This window comes from Abramis brama (genome assembly GCF_963993115.1).
Source record: "Abramis brama genome assembly, chromosome: 1".
NCBI lineage: Eukaryota > Metazoa > Chordata > Actinopteri > Cypriniformes > Leuciscidae > Abramis > Abramis brama.
The window spans coordinates 8,588,886-8,608,000 of record NC_139963.1 but is presented as its reverse complement, the minus strand read 5'-3'; the positions used below and the strand labels follow the sequence as shown (position 1 = coordinate 8,608,000).

General features: G+C 36.3%; 1 protein-coding gene across 5 annotated transcripts in view; it reads left to right on the top strand.

The window, feature by feature from the left end:
• LOC311083618 (NACHT, LRR and PYD domains-containing protein 3-like) overlaps positions 1-19,115 on the top strand; it is a 40,260-nt gene that overhangs the window by 1,016 nt on the left and 20,129 nt on the right. For all 5 annotated transcript variants that reach the window (XR_014606330.1, XR_014606331.1, XM_084115294.1 and 2 more), the window contains exons 2-5: positions 384-1,013; positions 6,353-6,442; positions 7,418-9,352; positions 15,334-15,507. Coding sequence is in view for 3 of the 5 variants with exons in the window: in XM_084115294.1 (XP_083971420.1) it covers positions 439-1,013; positions 6,353-6,442; positions 7,418-9,352; positions 15,334-15,507 (2,774 nt within the window). In the remaining 2 variants the exon portion in view is untranslated. The remainder of the gene's footprint in view (positions 1-383; positions 1,014-6,352; positions 6,443-7,417; positions 9,353-15,333; positions 15,508-19,115) is intronic.

Genomic DNA, 19,115 nt, shown 5'->3' with positions numbered 1-19,115 from the left:
AGATACAAGGTAATGGAGCCTTTTATACATTGTCGTGTTTCTTTAGAAATAAACAATGGACAAATGGAGTCTTCAAACGCCTCAGATGTAAAGTTATTCGCTGTCAAAGTGACGCGAAAATGAATGGGAGTCAATGGGATGCTAACAGCAGGTGAAGGCTTGTTAGCCAATGGCGGCTCACGGGGGTACCTTCAAAATAATATGAAACCCTGACCGCCTGGTCTGAAAGTGTGGCCGACATGTCGGACATGTTGCTCTACAAACAAACACAATTAATTGGAGAAAAACTGTTAATGTTGCGTTAAAGTGAATTAAATGCCATTTAATTAAAATGTGTCGAAATTCAGTTGTGTTTTGTGCATGTTTTCTGTGTCCACATACAGGTCTGGAATCAAGTCTCTCATCAAGGAGGAAGAGAAGGAGCAAACTTCCTGTAAAATGAGTGTGTATGAGGAGAGAGAGGAGGAGGAGAACCGGACCTGTAAAATGAGTGTGTGTGAGGAGAAAGAAGAGGAGGCGTCTGTTCACACTCAGAGAGCGGCATCTCCTGGATTCAGCTGTGTGTCCATGAAGAGTAACAACTCCATGATTGAGCCTCCTATGTTCAGTAATGGACCATCTTCAGGATTCAGCTGTGTGTCCATGAAGAGTAACAACTCCATGATTGAGCCTCCTATGTTCAGTAATGGACCATCTTCAGGATTCAGCTGTGTGTCCATGAAGAGTAACAACTCCATGATTGAGCCTCCTATGTTCAGTAATGGACCATCTTCAGGATTCAGCTGTGTGTCCATGAAGAGTAACAACTCCATGATTGAGCCTCCTATGTTCAGTAGTGGACCATCTTCAGGATTCAGCTGTGTGTCCATGAAGAGTAACAACTCCATGATTGAGCCTCCTTTGTTCAGTAATGGACCATCTTCAGGATTCAGCTGTGTGTCCATGAAGAGTAACCACTCCATGATGGATCCCCCTATGTTCAGTAATGGACCTGCTGTGACCTCTGACCTTGTGTGAGTATCATGAAGCTGCTGAACTATCTGCTATAGTGAAACTTGAATTTGAAATTACTTAACCTGGTGAGACAATCGCAGAAGTCACTTTCTCTGAAATGCTAATAAATTACTTTGTAAATAAAAAAAATAAAAATAAAAAATTAAGATCTGTAAAAATTATTTTTAACTCTGGTCGACACAGTAATGTTCTTAAACCCGAGTTCACACTGCACGATATTAATCCCCGATTTTCACTTACCGACAGATTTAGCGAAATCACAGACAAATGCCCGAAATCAGAGGCAAATCGGTGCTCGTTCACGCGAGTGACAAACATGCAGTTTGCATTATCAAAGACATGATTTAAAAGAAAATCGTTGATGAGTCGTGAGATATTTGGCATGCTAAATAAATATCTGGAAAATCTTGCTGTGTGAAATGTGTTCTCACTGAAAATTACATCAGTGATGATCAATGAGAGATCAAGATACAGGGCAGCGGGAAGTTCGGGGAGAAGTTATAGACCAGAATATCAGAACACTCAAGCTTTACAATTATATCACAAGCTTTACAATTATATCACAAGCTTTACAAATATATCAAACAAAAACAAAGCACAAACATTTGGTTGACCAGCAGCACATTGCAAAATTATTTATTTACCCCCAACTCTCTTTGCAGAACACACAGTCCTTGCTCCCCTCGTCTCCCCAACCATTTCCTCCAGCATAATCTGTTTTTCTTTTTCTCCTTTTCACTGCAAATCAGCGCACAGACAATTTGGATTGCAAGCTTTTTTTTTCAAGGCTACCATTTTTAATAACAATTTCAGTCTCACGTGTGTTTGGTTGTGAAATGTAGTTTGCGGACCAAACAGAAGTTGTCAGCGATTCTTTCTTTTGTAAAGTCATGCAATGTGAAACCCCCTGTCGCGATCCATCGTGAAATGTGCAGACAGCAGCAACTGAAAGTTACCCCGGATAGTCCCGCAGGGTGAAAAGAACAGTGACCCGACTACTTTGAAAATCGTGCAGTGGAAACTCTGCATTAAGGTTACTAGAAAGCTACAGACATGTGAGTTTTTATCAGGGTTGGAGCAACACTCATCAGGACTGAAGTTGGCTTCGCCTGCTATAGATGATACACTCTAATAAACACTGGGTTAAAAACAATTGGGTTGTTTATTTAACCCAGCATAGTTGATTCATTTTTAATATTCATTTTACTTTTTTTTTTTATATATATATATACATGAATTAATGTCTGCTGATGAACTTAAATCCTCTAAATTTACAAACAATACTCGATACAACCACTGGCTTGCGTATTTTACAGTATATAGTATATTTTATATAATTTTTAATACATATTGCCAACATTTAAACTAGTTTAACAAATTTTATCAGTAAAAATTGAACATTTATAAGTAATTGAAGTGTAATCGACCAGTCTCTGTTGTCCCGTTTCCACCGTAACGGCGCTGGATCTCGTGCCGGCACTTGTGTCGTGTTCAGCGGGGAAACTTCTAACTTCAGACCGCCGCCCTGCGTTTCACTCGTAGCCGAAGTATGCTGCGACTGGCTCCATAACCTGGCCATAAACAAACAGTGTACAGTTCTGAGAACAGATTTTAACATCATGCATATTTATATTCTGTATATTTTTGAATAAAATCATACAGTTTTTGCAAGGCATCAGGCGTTTCCATCACGTGAAAAGACCGTCGCGAGTCACGCGACACTAGTGTAGGTGAGTGTCACATCGCGACCCTGTATGTTGCTTTGCATAAAATTAAACGATATACAGCACAATAACGAATTTATAGATAAAATAAAATGTATACAAACCTGTATTTTACCGAAGACATGCATTATTTTGACAGAGATGCACTGCTTTCTCCTGAAGAGGTAGCAAAAAGCCTGTGATAAATAACTCAATCCCTGACCCAAGATCTGTGTAACACAAGAAAAATACCCAAACACTGGGTTGTTAAGTCTGACCCAGGAGCTGGGTAACACAAAAACTACCCAAATACTGAAAAAATAACCAAATATTTGTTAGAGTGTAGTCTTGGACTCCAGATAACTAGTCAGTCTCATTAGCCTCTTACCTGGCGACCCTATTCTTGAACATAGACTGAAAAATCACAAATCCAAACTTAAATGGTTGCTGAACTTAATGTGCTGCTTTACATTTATTTTTATTTTCTATTAATATAAAGCCTGTGCCTGGGCAACCTAAAACTGAAATAGCAGTAAATCCAACCAAGTTGTCTTTCAAATTTGTCCCAAACAATCAATATGCTCTGGGTGTTTGAGGCGCAGTAGCCAATATGGCCACTAGGTGACATTCAAACTCCATTTAGTGATTTAAAAACTCATGAACGCTTTGAACACTGGCCTCTTTTAATAGAAGACACATAGGATTTTATTGCTGAAGTGAAAGCAAGTAACAATGTAAAAATAAAACAAAGTATATAGTATTATAGTAGCTTAAATTAAGATACTTTTGTGAAGAAAAAATTCTACACTGAAGTTGCACTAAATGTAAATAAAATGAAAAAGTTAGCTGTCCGTTCCAGTTAAGATATTCTAAAGTAGCTCCTCAAAAATAGTAAATAAACATCAATGACTGACACGAATATTATTATGATTCTTCTATACTGTTTTTTTTTTTTTCCTGCTCTTCTTCTTTGCTTCACTTCACCAGCGCTCTGTGAATTTATTGACTGATTTAAAAAAGTAGACATTAATAAATAAAATAAAAACTGTCAAAAGCATCAACATTGAAAGTCAACTGATATCATCACAACATTTATTTCCATCAAGAGGTGCATTAATTGTTGGTCGAGATCTTGTAGTGTTAATGTAAGAGTCCAGCACTGTGTAAAGTCTCCTCCAGCACATCCCAAAGACTTTCAATGAATTTAAGATCTGGACTCAGAGGAGCCGATTCATGTGTGAAAATGATTCTTCATGCTCCTCACAACCATTCTTTCACAATCTGAGCCTGATGAATCTTGACATTATAATCCTGGAATATGGCCATGATGTGTCTTCCTACATGTTTGTTTAAGAAATGAAAAGCTACACACTCCATCAATTAGGGTTAGAAGAACTGTTGCCCAGAGGTGTAAAGTCCAGGTTCAGAAAGTTAAAGTCCTCCTCAGTATTTTGTTCCAATCACCTGGATTTGCTAATTATCACAGTTTTTCAGCCAGGAGACAGAACTAATTAGTGAATCAGCTGACTGAGTTCATGGGTGGAATAAACATATGGCAGGACTTTTACTTTCTGACCCCTTGTCTATACACCTCTGCTGTTGCCAAACATATAACATGCTAGAAACACAATAATGATCCAGTCATAGACTCTTAAGCATTTCAATTCAATTCAATAAACTCCATTAATCCCCAGAGTCGTAAATTTTCACGTCCCAGCAGCATATACCACACAGTAATAATAATAAATAAAAAACATTCACAACAATAACCATTATTTTACAGTATCAGTTCCGCAAGGCATTAAGATTATATTATATACATTATGTCTTAACAGATGAATACGACTTTGACCCTTCTTAGACTTGTATCGTATTATCAGAACAATCAAGCTTGTTATTCAAGTTTACACCCAGGTACTTATATGATGTTACAGTCTCAATTTCCGACCCCCGTATGTTTACTGGTACAACTTGCTAAGGATATTATATTAATATTATCTACTAAAATCAACCACAATTTCCTTCGATTTACTAGCATTTAGACTAAGACCGTTTATCTCACACCAATCCACAAAACTCTCAAATAGCCCCCTATACTCGCCCTCATCATGGTCTGTTATACAGACAACAATTGCTGAGTCATCAGAACATTTCTGGAGGTGACAGGTTTCAGAGTTGCACTGAAAGTCTGATGTATAAAAAGTAAACAAAAAAGGAGCTAAAACCTTTCCTTGAGGCACTTCACTACTGCACTTCACTACTTGAGTTACACAGGCATGCATTCTCACATACTGTGGTCTGTTTAAGAGATAGTCAGTTAACCAATTGACAATACTCTGATGTTCTCCATCATTCTCCATCTTACATTTAAGTAGTGAAGGCTGTATAGTATTAAATGCACTCGAGAAATCAAAGAATGTAATTCTGATGATGTTATCCAGAGTCTCTAAATGACTTCGTGATTTGTGTAAGAGAGAAATAATTGCATCATTTACCCCAACACCAGTTTTATAGGCAAACTGTAGTTTATCCTCAGCAGCATTCATTACCTGCTTAATATGGTTTAATACTAATCTCTCAAAGACCTTCATCAACTGCACTGTTAAAGCAATTGGTCTGTAGTGTGAGAACTCTGAGGGGTTTGTTATCTTAGGCACTGGTACTAGACATGATCTCTTTCATCTTTTTTTTTTGGCCTGACAGTGTGTTTTTATTGAACATTGATGGATCAATGCATTTTGTGGGAAAATAAATAATTAAAGTGGTTTCTTTTGATTAAAAATCTTATAAAATGTAACAGGGGCCTTTACCACAGACTCGGGATAAAAGACTCACCAGGACTTCAGCAAAGTTTGTACTATTTTCTGTTTATTTTGATAAAGAAATTAAATTCATTTTTGTTTTATAAATAAACTGTCATTAAAATACATTTCATTTTAAAAACACTTATATTTAAAAACATTTTTAAAAACTAAAGATTCTGAAAGCTTTGAAGGAGATCCCATAAAAAAATATTTTTGGCTTTACAGTAGTAACAATAATTGTGATAATTTATATATATAAATATGGGGGAACCATATTGTTACTGTCACTTTATAAATGTATTATTAAACATCTGAATCTAACCATGTCATGTCAACAAATGGAAAAGTCAGCCAGCTATTAATTATAATGTTAATTATTGTGCCTTTTGCCCCAACAGTAGGGTCAAACTTTACATATTATTCAGAAAAACTGTTGATTTAATTATCTTGAACAAAACTGAAAATCATTAACAAGACCTTTATCTCAAAATATACTAAATTTTAGTGATTCTCAATGGCTAATTAAAGCGATGCTGTCCGTGATAACGCCAAGAATCAACCAAATTTCAATGTGAAACGTGGATGTTTAGGAAAGTTTTTGTGCCATCTAGTGATTTAAAGGATAATAAAATCAAATGCAGCTTTTACCCCGGTGGCCTTTAGCCCTGTTGTACCCTACTATTAATAAAACATGTTTTCTCTCTAAAACTAATACAAATACTGCTCTATAAATTACAGACGTATTGACAGGGTTAATTTAATGAAGCAGACAAATAATCTGCATGGAAACTATTTGAAATATTTCTGTTTATTTCTCATTATCAACAACAGGAAAAGAAAGAGAGCAGCTTCTCCAGTATCCAACTGTCTGACCATGAAGGCCACAAAATTCAGTGATGGAGCAGTGACCTTTGACCCTGTGTGAGTATCATCATGTAGGGTGAGAGACACATTAACACAATGCATAAATGTTCAGAAAATGTTACATTTCATATGGCTAAACTTCTTTAACAAGTATAACAATTAACAAGTGGAAGTCAAGATGCAAAGAAAGGAATTGTTAAATAGTGTTTTCTTATGCTTCTCTCTGCCATTTCTCTGTTAGACCTCCATTTACACAGGAATGAGTTTTGTTACATGTGTTGCATCAGTGTTACAATGTGACAATTATCCTTTAAATAAGTGATGCACCGAAATTATTAATTTTTATAAAAACTGAAACAAGAAAAGTCTGATTAGGAATAAATAAAATTAGTGGTTCCCAAACTGGTTGTCATGACAAATTGCTGGAGGTGCAAGGATACACTGATCGATCTGCCATAAATCAGCCAATAATAACTTCCTATGAATCGACTGATTGTCTTTAAACTTGTAATCTTATGTTGATGACACAAATGCATGACTGCTCAAACCAGACAATGAAGCATATATATAAAGCATTTATATAAAGCATATATAAAATAACTTTTTAAAAAATCAGGATCCACATCAGCTGATCAAGATTACAGGAAATCTGTGATGTTCTATTTCTAAAGGAAAGGTGGGAGGTTATTTAGACTTAAAATCTTCAAAAAGTTTTTCAAAAATCTTTAAAATCTTAAAAGGGGAACTTTTATTTGAGAAGTTTAGTTATATATTTTTTTCATTATGAAACGGTAGCGGGACAGATTAGACTATGGTGGCCGGCCACAATCTAGTTAATGAATGGGAAACACTGATGGGTTAAAATTATCATTGCTAGAACAGAACCTTGATAAACTCCATGTGTGATATTAGGATGTCAGTTGGCCATAATAGATGGAAATTTGTCTGTAAGAGCAAACACTACTCATATGATATGATTTTCATATTAAACATATTTAATGATTTTCTTTATTTTCACAAATGTGTTTTCAGTGGTGTGAGAGCTGACCAGATCAGAGATGTGTCCTGTCAGACCAGCACATCCTCCTCCTGTCAGAAACACATCAGTCATCATGACACAGAAGCAGCCCTGCAGCTCGATTCTCACCAGCCAGTGCATGATGATCTGCAGAGAGTCAAAGACCAGCACAAAACCAGCATGAAGAACAAGTATGAGAACTTATTTGAGGGAATCAAACTACAGGAGAATCAGGCCCTCCTGAACAGGATTTACACACAGCTGTACATCATAGAGGGAGAGAGTGAAGGAGTGAATGAAGAACATGAGGTGCTACAGATGGAGAAAAGTTACAAGACCCTCCAAGACACTCCAATCAACTGCAATGACATCTTTGATCCTTCACCTGAACTAGGATATGAGGAGAAGAGAAGAGAGAAGAGAGACAAAATCAAGACTGTTCTTACTAAAGGCATCGCTGGAATTGGAAAAACCGTCTCTGTGCAGAAGTTCATTCTGGACTGGGCCGAGGGAAAAGCCAATCAGGATGTAGATTTCATGTTTGTGCTTCCATTTAGAGAGCTGAACTTGATTAAAGATCATCAGTACAGTCTTCACAGACTTCTGCTGGACTTTCATCCTGAACTTCAAGATCTGGACTCAAAGATTTATGATGAATGTACAGTTGTGTTCATCTTTGATGGTCTGGATGAAAGCAGAATTACATTGTTTTCAGACAGTGAGAAAGTTTCTGATGTGACTGAGTCTTCATCAGTGGGTGTGTTGATGTCAAACCTCATGAAAGGAGATCTGCTTCCCTCTGCTCTCATCTGGATCACCACCAGACCAGCAGCAGCCAATCAGATCCCCTCCAAATACATCAACCGTGTGACAGAAATTCAGGGATTCAATGACCCTCAGAAGGAGGAATATTTCAGGAAGAGAATCAGTGATGAGGATCAAGCCAACAGAATCATCTCACACATCAGAAGAGCAAGAAGCCTCCACATCATGTGTCACATACCCGTCTTCTGCTGGATCTCAGTCACTGTGCTTCAAAATATCCTGAAACAAGATCTCAGTGCAGAAATCCCTCAAACTCTGACTGAAATGTACATACACTTCCTCCTCATTCAGACTAGCATGAGGAACCAGAAGTATGAAGAGAGAGATCCAGAGAAACTCCTGCAGTCCAATAGAGAAGTGATTGTGAAACTTGCTGAACTGGCTTTCAATCAGTTGATGAAGGGCAATGTGATGTTCTATGAGGAGGACCTGATTGAGAGTGGCATAGACGTCACTGACGTCTCAGTGTATTCTGGGATTTGCACTGAGATCTTTAGGGAGGAATCTGTGATTTATCACAGGAAGATTTACAGCTTTGTACATCTCAGCTTTCAGGAGTTTTTTGCAGCACTGTATGTATTTTTCTGTTATTTACACAAGAACAATGACGTTCTGAAAATATTCCTTACAGAAAAGTCCAGAACTCAGTCTGGAAATGTTCCTCTTGATGTATTTCTGAAGGAAGCAGTAAATAAAGCCTTGAACAGTAAAAATGGACACCTGGATCTTTTCCTTCGATTCCTTCATGGCATCTCGCTGGAGTCCAATCAGAGGCTCTTACAGGATGTGCTGATTCACACAGAGAACAACCCAGAAAGCATCAAGAAAATAATCCAAAACCTCAAACGAGGTCAAAAATACAATGTCAGTCCTGAAAGATGGATGAATCTGTCACACTGCTTGATTGAGATGAAGGATAATTCTGTTCTTAAAGAAATGCAGGCGTTTTTAAACTCTAAAACAAAAAGAAAAATTCTTTCTCTTGCACAATGCTCAACTTTGGCAAACATGATCCTGATGTCAGAGGAGGTGATGGATGAGATTGACCTTAAAAAGTACAACATTAGATCAAAGGAGGGTCGAAGGAGACTGGTACCTGCTGTGAGGAACTGCAGAAAAGCTTGGTGAGAGTGAAGATCTAATAACACAATTACATGTGAGCAGGGGTTAAAGTGGGCCGGAACGGTCCGGAACTGCGTTTCGGCACCTCAGATAAATTAATAAATAAATAGATTAATTAATATCAATGATAGCGCGATGGTAGGCAGTACACAAACACGCTTCCTGACGTTATGTTCTCAGTCACGGTTCCCCTGTCTGATTTGAGTGCATCTACGCCGGTTCACGCATGCAGACAAAGTCCTTCCTCCCCTCCCCGGCGGGGAGTAACCAGCGATTACAAATGCGTGAAATGCACTCACGGTGGTTGAGCGCGGTAAAGTTAGTTTTAGGTTCGATATTCGCCGGACATGTGTTTGCCCTTCTCACTCTTCTATAGGGTCAGCAGTCTTACAATGCAATTCAATTCAATAGCAGGATTAGTTTTAACATTATGTGACCATTGTATATCGACATGAAATATTCATTCAAAATCACCTACGTATAGCTGCATATTTATACCTTGAGAATGATTTGAAGCGTTTCCACAGCGCATGATGTCTAAGGGAACGTCTGCCAAGTACACCAACTGCGGTAAACAGCCTATAATTTGTATTATTTAAAATTACTTTTAACATTTAAAAACAGATGTTTTCAAATTCCAAAGTTTGTAGAAGGTTCCTATTGGCAATACTGACTTAGGCTACAGCTTTCCTGGTAGCCTTGAGTAAATTAACTTTTTTAAGAAAATTATTCATAAAAACATAAATATCAGTTGAGCCTATGTTTACTTTCTTCACTGACACAGACGAAAATGAAAATACTATCAGTCAAAGTTCAGCTTTAGGAGGGGAAGAAATAGGGCAGGATAAGGAGACTGAGAGAAAGATGAAGATGAGGAGAGAGCAGGTATTGACAAATAATCTAATGCCCACTGACATGGTTTAAAGCTATTTCTTATCCATTTTTTTGGATAAAACAATTGCACATATGTAGGTCAGAGACATCCAAATTTTCTCGGGGGAGAAAACCCCGAAGGGTCCCTGAACCACCCCTAACTACCTCACATTTGAATGCCCGTGTCTGTGGGTGGGGCTGTGGATGGTAATGTGGGCTGGTGTGGCTACAGTGCCAGGGCTGAATTTTTCCATTTTCAGCCCAGTCAATTTTAACATAATATCGTCATCATACCAGTGTAGATGTACAGATGTATCAGTGTACTGATAACTTACTTGCCTCACAGCTGAGGATGCAGGAAGACTTTCAGATATGTGATGATCAGTGAGACCAGCACTGGTAGTTTAACAGTTAACGTTACCCCATCATCTTCATGATCTAAAAATCAAAGATACATTTGCTGAGCTTCAACAAAGTTATCTGTTAAAATGAATGACCTGTATATGACTTAGGGCAGAATCAGGTAATCGCAATCATTTAATCACAGAGAACGAGTGATCAACTATTTTATCTGTGTAACGTTACTGTTCGGTGGTGTTCAGTCACGTTGTTCAACTGCATACAGTATTGTGGACTAATGTAAAGTGCACCGGCACCTCTGGTTAAGCATTCATTTACAATAATTACCTATTAAATGTGTACTCGCGACACAGAAACTCAATAGCTTTAAAATATATTTGCAGACGGTTAATATCACCGACTCGATTCGTACCTAATTACGCAATGTACACTCGTTATTGTCATGTTGAGTAGCTGTAACGCTTTATACATTTGTTATTTGGTTAAACATAAACATAAAACCCACCTTTGAATTTCCTCTTCTCTTCATCTTATAATTCGAGTGTGTGTTCTGACGATATAGAGGGCGAAGCCATGGTTGTTGTGGTGCTCGTGCTCTCCCGCTCTCCATCTATTTGAAAATGCAGTAACGGCTGCAGCGACCTTGGGCAAAATCAGTTTTATGTTGCCTAACAGCAAAGTTAACATTTAACAGTTATAGTGGATAATGGAGAACAAACGCCATATTATGTACACGCAATGACTTAATACTAGTCAAAGATTACAAAGTGTAACGTTAACTTAACAGTTAACTTAGTCAAACATATGGCTAAAAAGCATTCGGTGCAAAGATAGTTTAACTCGCTAAATTAACGTCAAGTGGCTGAAACATTTATATTTTCAACTTGTGAATTACATATAAACATAAATTATCAGAACTCACCTTTCAATTTCAAATAAAATCACTTTAGTATGCTTTGCCATAATACTAAAATAGTTCAAATTGTACACTGTTAACCCTTGCTGTAAAATTCTGACAATATTATACCATTTTCCATTAAAACAGTAATATACCGTAGAAAATAAAAGTAGCCTACAGGAATATACTGTGAATTAACAGTGCTCAAAGTCGACACTCAGAGGCTGTTTTCCCAATCACACCCTATACCCTCATTCACTATTCTCTACATTAGTTCACTAATATAGTCCACTTGAATGAAAAGAAGTGAGTGAATTGAGACACTGATGAACACCTGATAAGCAGAATCACTGAAGGACAGAGAAACAAGAACAGAAAAAAGAGAAACACAAAAACTACAACTGACTTCCAGCCACACTGAGTGTGAAACCAGTTTACAAACCAGTTTAACATTATTTCTTTCATACATGTACAAAAGTTCTTGTTGAGAATTAACAGAGATTTAGTTATTAATAAAATTTGTTGTCACCATGATGGAGATCAGTATTTGCTTTAGTTGGTCTCTTGTCCCTGGACTTCTTACCATTCATCTCCCTCTGACTGCTGTAACAGTGAGTTTATAAAACACATTTGTTATGGCAAGAAAAAGTCAAGAGGAAGATGATCAGGTGTTTTTATTTTTTTGTGATGATGTCACAATCATCCTGGACATGCCTGATTTTCAGATTTTTCCTGTATATAGTCATTGAAATTATAGTTATCTCATATTTAGCATATATCTGTGAATCTACAAAATGAAATCAATATTTCTGTAATCAGGTCTTCTAAAGAATATTGTAATCATATAGTGCATTCAATTTTATTTTACTCCTGCTTGACTGAGACCCACACAGATATCAACAATCAGCACATGAATCTCAACAATGGTGAAAAGTTTCATGTCGCAATGCATGCTGGGTTCCAGGATAATATAAAACTCCCAGCATGCACTGCTGGAAAAGAAATATTGCCACCATTGTTGAGATTCATGTGCTAAATTGTGATATCTCGGTGTTTCTAAAACACAGTGTAGCTCTGTTTCTCTGGTTATGCATCATGTGTTAAAAAAAAAAGAGTCATTGTATCTTATTGCTGCGTTTTCACAGTGGTGGTAATGTAACACTTTTGATTGAGGATTAAACTCCGAATAAGTGAGTGAACTCCTTAGTGAATGAACAAGCAATATGATGATTTTGTCATCATAATCATTATAACTGCAATCATTCATAAACTGTGTGTGCACAAGTGTGACTTGCAAAAACACAGCTCAAGCAGCAAAAGAAAAACTAATGTTTTAGCATTAGCAACCCAACTAAAGCAAGCACTGATCTCTATAATGGTAACTTCAAACCAAACATTTTCAATTAAACATCTCAATAACAACTTCTGTATGACAGAAATAAAGTCATACTGGTTAATAATAAGTGTAATAATGTGTAATGGCTGGAAGTCAGTCGTAGTTATTGTGTTTCTCTATTTTCTGTTCTTGTGTTTCTCTTTTCTTCAGTGATTCTGCTTACAATCACTTACATATTCCCTTAATTATCTCACTGCGTCAATGTTACTTTTTACTCGTAGTGTGGATTTCCCTGAGGGGTTGAAAGGGTTAACTGTGTAAGATAAAAAGACACACCCACAAAATGTATTTTAACAGTAATAAACTGTAAGTTATAAAACAGGTTTATACTGGCAACACTGTTGCCAGTAGTTTACTGTAAAATTAATTTTTTGGGTCACCATTGTGCAGAAGAGTAGAGCCTGTGCTTCAGTCCAGGAGAAGATCTACAAACATTGATGATTTGCTGCATGTTGCTTTATTTAACAGGCGGTGACTGTGTAGTTGCTGATCCAGTGGAAATCTTTTTATGTACAGTAGTTTTTTAGTGGTCTCAAATGAAAGAAGTTCACAGTAATACTTTGCTCACATTATTAATGCATTATAAATTTTAGTTAATTTAAATGACAGTTGGTCAATTTAAGGCAGTCGGTTTCTGCAAGTGTAATTAGTTAACTATAATTTAGTGCATTTTTACAGAAACAAACTAGATTACAGTAAAGAACTGTACAATTAACAGTATTTTACTGGCAACAGTGTTGCCAGTATTTTACTGTAAAAAAACCCGGTAAGGTCTAACAGTGTAGAAAATTCTTCAGATTATTCACATACATATTTGCAGATACACTACGCTGTTTTTTTTTTTTTTTCACCAAACAAGTCAGTGCAACATATGCACAGCAGATATATTTACATTGGACTGAACAAAAACATGCTCACAAAAAAACCCCCCAAAAAAACCCCACAGTACTCTGAAAACCATGGTTCATTTTGTAGTTACTATGGCTTTACTACAAAAAACATAGTTAAACCATGGTAACTACAAAAAAAACATAGTTACTACAAAAAAACCATGGTTAATTTTCGTAAAGGTGTAGATGGACCAAAATACAACCATTAAAATATCAAGTAAATAAGTATTGTGATAGTTGGTGCCACAGTGACACTCTTGTCCCAAAAAGTATTGCTATACCACAATACTCAATATGTTGTCCCACGGTGAGTATTTTTTCCCTGAGAGTTCCCCCACCTGCCAAATCCCACTTTAACCACTGCATGTGACACATTGTGATGGATGTTTGATGAATATTATGTTCACAAGCATAAAACATTAATTACTTGCACTAATTGTATGTTTGATGAATATTATGTTCACAAGCATAAAACATTAATTACTTGCACTAATTGCAGTGTGTTGTTTTCATTCTCAACCAAATTGACTAGTGGTGGAACGGATCACAACATTCACGGTTCACAATAAAAAATAATAAAAAATCACGGTTCGGATCATTTGCTGTTTTTGAGCCTCGGATCGGATAATTTTTCGGATCAGCTTTTAATTGCTTTTAATTTATTACTTAAAGCTCACTTGAAGTTATTCGATACCACATCAAAAACTACTAGCCTAACTGATAAAGTGAACAGTTGGTAATAAAATAAGAACAAATGCACAAATTACAAGGAGAGATGAATACTAAATAAGTTACAAAGTCTAACAGTAGTATTCAGGTACAGAAATTAATAATGAAGCCTAATTATAAAATAACACTGTAGAAATTAAATATGGTTTCATCTTTGTTTTCAGCTGTATTTTGTTGTTTTATTAACATTAATGACACAGACAACTGTAGGAATATTAGGTGTGTGTTATTCCTTTAAGACCAAATGCACGGACTGAAAAAACTGAAAAACAGCTGGTTTCTTTCTAGACTGTTCACTTGTGACATAACCGACAGAATACTTGCCGAGACGGGTATTTAGACGAGTATTTTGACATAATTTTGTGTCCGTTCAAGGGCAAGGAAACGTGTAAGAGGAATCAATTTGGTGTTCGAGCGCTATCGAACGCTCCTCTCTCTCTCTCTGCATGCACACACTTCGGGTGCTTGTCCCGATTTTCACCTCTTCTTCCACATTTAAAATTGGTTGAATGTGTAAAGCACGTTCAAATTATAAACTTTTACTCTATGATGGTAAAATTTAGCAGTTAATCCGCTAATCACATGCGTGCTGAACCGTGGGGCCTGGTCCGTACGGATCATGGATCAACTGCGATCCGTTCCACCCCTAAAATTAACAGTTTCCTTTTACCTCAATTAAGGTGGTTTATATAAACCAGAATAAACATGATTGTTGATTTTAAATCACATTTATTTTAATTGCTGGATCTTCCTGCTGAACAGACAACCAGCATGATGTTATATGTTGAAGTTGGTCTTGACTCCAGCATGCCTTTTAATCAGTTCTCCTTTTTTCAGTTTGGCAGACTGTAATCTCACAGATCAGGACTGTGAAATTGTTTCTTCAGCTCTTCAATCATCAAACTCCCCCCTGAGAGAGCTGGACCTGAGTAACAATGACCTGCAGGATTCAGGAGTGAAGCTGCTCTGTGCTGGACTGAGGAGTCCAAACTGTCAACTCAACATACTGAGGTACTTGAGGGTCTGTGAAAAATAACCACACAAGGACTTATCGTGGCAAACTTATTATGAAATTATTCTTATTCAAGGATTATTTCTCACTGCATCCCAAAATTAAAGTAAATTAATCTGATCATTCTGATGAAACGTGATGCGTTTGAGTTGATGTGGGTGTTGATTCTGTTTGCATGAATTGCCTCAGATCATTACCATATGAATAGCACACACTGTCTGTAGGCATGTTCACATTTGCAGGAAACTGACACGAGAGACAGTTACATCTGTCTCTCTTATACAGATTATTTAAACAGAGAATATATGTTTTCATTTTGAATAGGATAATTTAAAAGTAGACACTTACCTATATCTATAGATATATTGCTCATGTCTATGTGACACATTTTCACTGAGTTTTGTTCCTTTTTTTGTGACGCACTGCAGAAAAACGTTCACAGAGACGGCAGAAAACATCCTGTTTGTTTTGCTTTGATTGCAAGTGGACACAAATGAAAGTAAACTTTTTACAGTTTCGAGTGATGTATTGCTATATAACCGTATTACCATAAATTACATAAATTAGTATTTTAAGTCGTTTGCTGCTATGTGAAAAAATCCCCCAAAAGGCGCCGGTATGTCTGTCGACCCCAGACGGTTAATTCTTTTAGATTTCATGTAGGGCTGGACAATAATTCAATATCAATATATATCACGATATAATGTTTTTTCAATAACGGTGATATGATTTTTAAACACATTTCTGATATTCCAATATACATTACAGGCATAGGCTATGTTTACATGCAACCAGATAATCCATTAGTAATTGGATTGATGGCTCGATCGTACTGAAAAGCCTTCATTTAAACACCTTAATCAATTCGATTGAGCTCGAACCGAATGAAATTTTGATCGAATTGAGAGTGGTGGTTTATTGCTTTTCTAATCCAATCGAGCGGACATGTAAAACATTTGATCGGATTGAAAACCGAAACTGAAAGGACTGCGCATGTGCAATGACGTTGAAATAGCGTTATGACGTATGACGTGCGAACGAGCTGTTATTCCTGTTGAATAAAGTGTCATATAAATAAGTGTCCTGTCATTCTATAATCCTCCTTTCACTCAGCATCTGTAAAGTGGAGCAGGACAACGTCCCACCAGTCCTTGTTTCAGATTCTCATCCACAGACAAGATATGGCAGGGAGGGGCATTTTTATTTTTTACTGCATGATAAATATAAGCCGCGTGGCACAACAGTTCATAGACAAGACAGTTCAACTGTCTTTTCATATTCTTTATCCTGGCTGAAGCACTTTTGTTTCAATCTATAAGAATAATATTATCAGTCTATGTTAGCCTATAGTTTAAAGTTAAAGATATTAATATTAATAAGTTGAGAGTATTATGTTTATTTGACGATGATTTCACATTTCTTGTTTGTATGAAGGCTAAATACAAATAAAATATTAACAATAATTTTTTGTACCATTTTTATTTCTAAAATATTACTGTATATAGTTTTATAGGAGGTTTCAGAGACTTGGCAAATTAATTTATCAGAAGTTTGTAGGTACAGACATTCATTGTGGGCGTTCTTGGCAGTTTTTTCTGAGGCTTTTATATTGTTCATATCGATATCGGAATTATATCGTATCGACCGAAATTAAGAAATATATTGTGATATAAATTTTGTCCATATCGTCCAGCCCTAATTTCATGGGTAAAAATAGTTTTTTTTTTATTTTGAAATTATAACTTACAATTAGATCCTTAAGATAATTTGTTGCTGATAATTTGCACATTTTACAACACTGTGATTTCATTCAAATCAATCAGAGGTCACCAGTAGATGAAGCACACTAACATGGACACTTACTGTTGTTGTAGATTATCTCAGTGTTTGGTGACAGCATAACTCAACCTACTGAGGTACTTGAGGGTCTGTGAAAAATAACCACACAAGGACATATCGTGGCAAACTTATTCTGAAATGCTTTATTTTTTTCACACCAATCTATATTCCAAATGCCATTATGCATATGTGATTGAATGCCTTTCTGTGTGGAGTTTGCATTTATTTTCTCTCTGTGTTGGTGTGGGTTTCCTCCTTGCACTCTGGGGTGTCCCCACAATCCAATAAGTGAATTGGAGACAGTAAATTGTCCATAGGTGTGAATATATGTGTCTGTGTGTGAGCCCTGTGGTGGACTGACCATCTGTCCAGGGTGTCCCTTGTCTGTGGCCTTAAACGGTCCCCCCATCCAACCTCACAGAGCATGAGAGGTCCCTGCAAAGAAGAATGGGAGAAAATCCACAAATCCAGATGTGCAAATCTTATGGCATCATACCCCAAAAGACTTTAATCTTTAATCTGCACCACATTAGGTGCTTTAAATAAGTACTGAGTTAAGGCTTTGTGTACTTAAGCAAAGTAAATATTTCAGTATCACAAATCTGTTTATTTTATTTTATTTATTTATTTATTTATTTATTTATTTTGGCTTTGTCATTATATAGTGTAGATTGATGTCGAAAAAATAACAAAACACTACAGGTAGCATAAGATTGCAACATGAAAAAAATAAAAAAATAAAATAAATGAGGGGCGTGAATATTTTTCCAAATTGGCAGCAATGGCTCTACAATCTATTTAGGCTTACGATGCTTTAAGTTAAATTGTGTTACTTTAGTTCATTTTAATTAATTAAACTGAACAAGAGGCAAAACAGATTTTTTTGAGAGTATGTTTGTTGAATGATGTCAATTGTGATTTTCACTTTGATGCAACATAATGAGTATAATAACCCCAAATCACAATTTCCCATCGAAGGAAAATCTGCCAATTACAAGGGGCATGCAAACACAAACCTTTTCTCCTTCTTTGTTATTCAGAGCAGATTTCCTGTAGTGGACTCGAGTCATGACTATACTGCCCTCTATAGGTCTGGTGCAGTCATAGTGTGCATGTGTCGAATGTGTCCATCCTGAGCTTTATTGGAAATTGTATATTGGGTCAATGTAACTCAGTTAAGTTAAAACAGAATTGCCTTGTTTTGTGTTAAATAAACCTGATTGAATTAGGTTACAACAACAAAATTAGAAATTATAGGTTGAATCAGTTAGAAATACCTCCTTAAAGCAACAACTGCACGTTCACTTTTTTATAGTGCATGTTTATGAAAAAAAAAAAAAGCATGTTTTCTAATGTAAAAATAAATAACTTTCTCATCATAAATTATAACCTCGGATGTTTTGAAGTCCCTCAAAATGAAACCGAAACCACAGTTTCGTTCTTTTTCTGAGGTAGATTCTTTCAGGATTATTTCTCACCACATCCCAAATTTCCGAGTTACTTTAGACATGTGAATCTAATGTTGCTGAAACCCTGTTACTACCAACTGACATATTTGCACAGGTTCACTGCTTATGTATTTTTTTGTATGTGTGAAAGAGAACCAAAAAAAAAAAAGTAGTGATCTCTGAAATTGTTATTGATTTAAATAGATTTTTTTTGGGAGAATGATTTCCCTTGAAGTATATCTGGGCCTTTACATTCATGTTCTTTGCAGACCCTTTCTCAAAGACCCTTTCTTTTCTTATTATTTTTAACATAATATTGT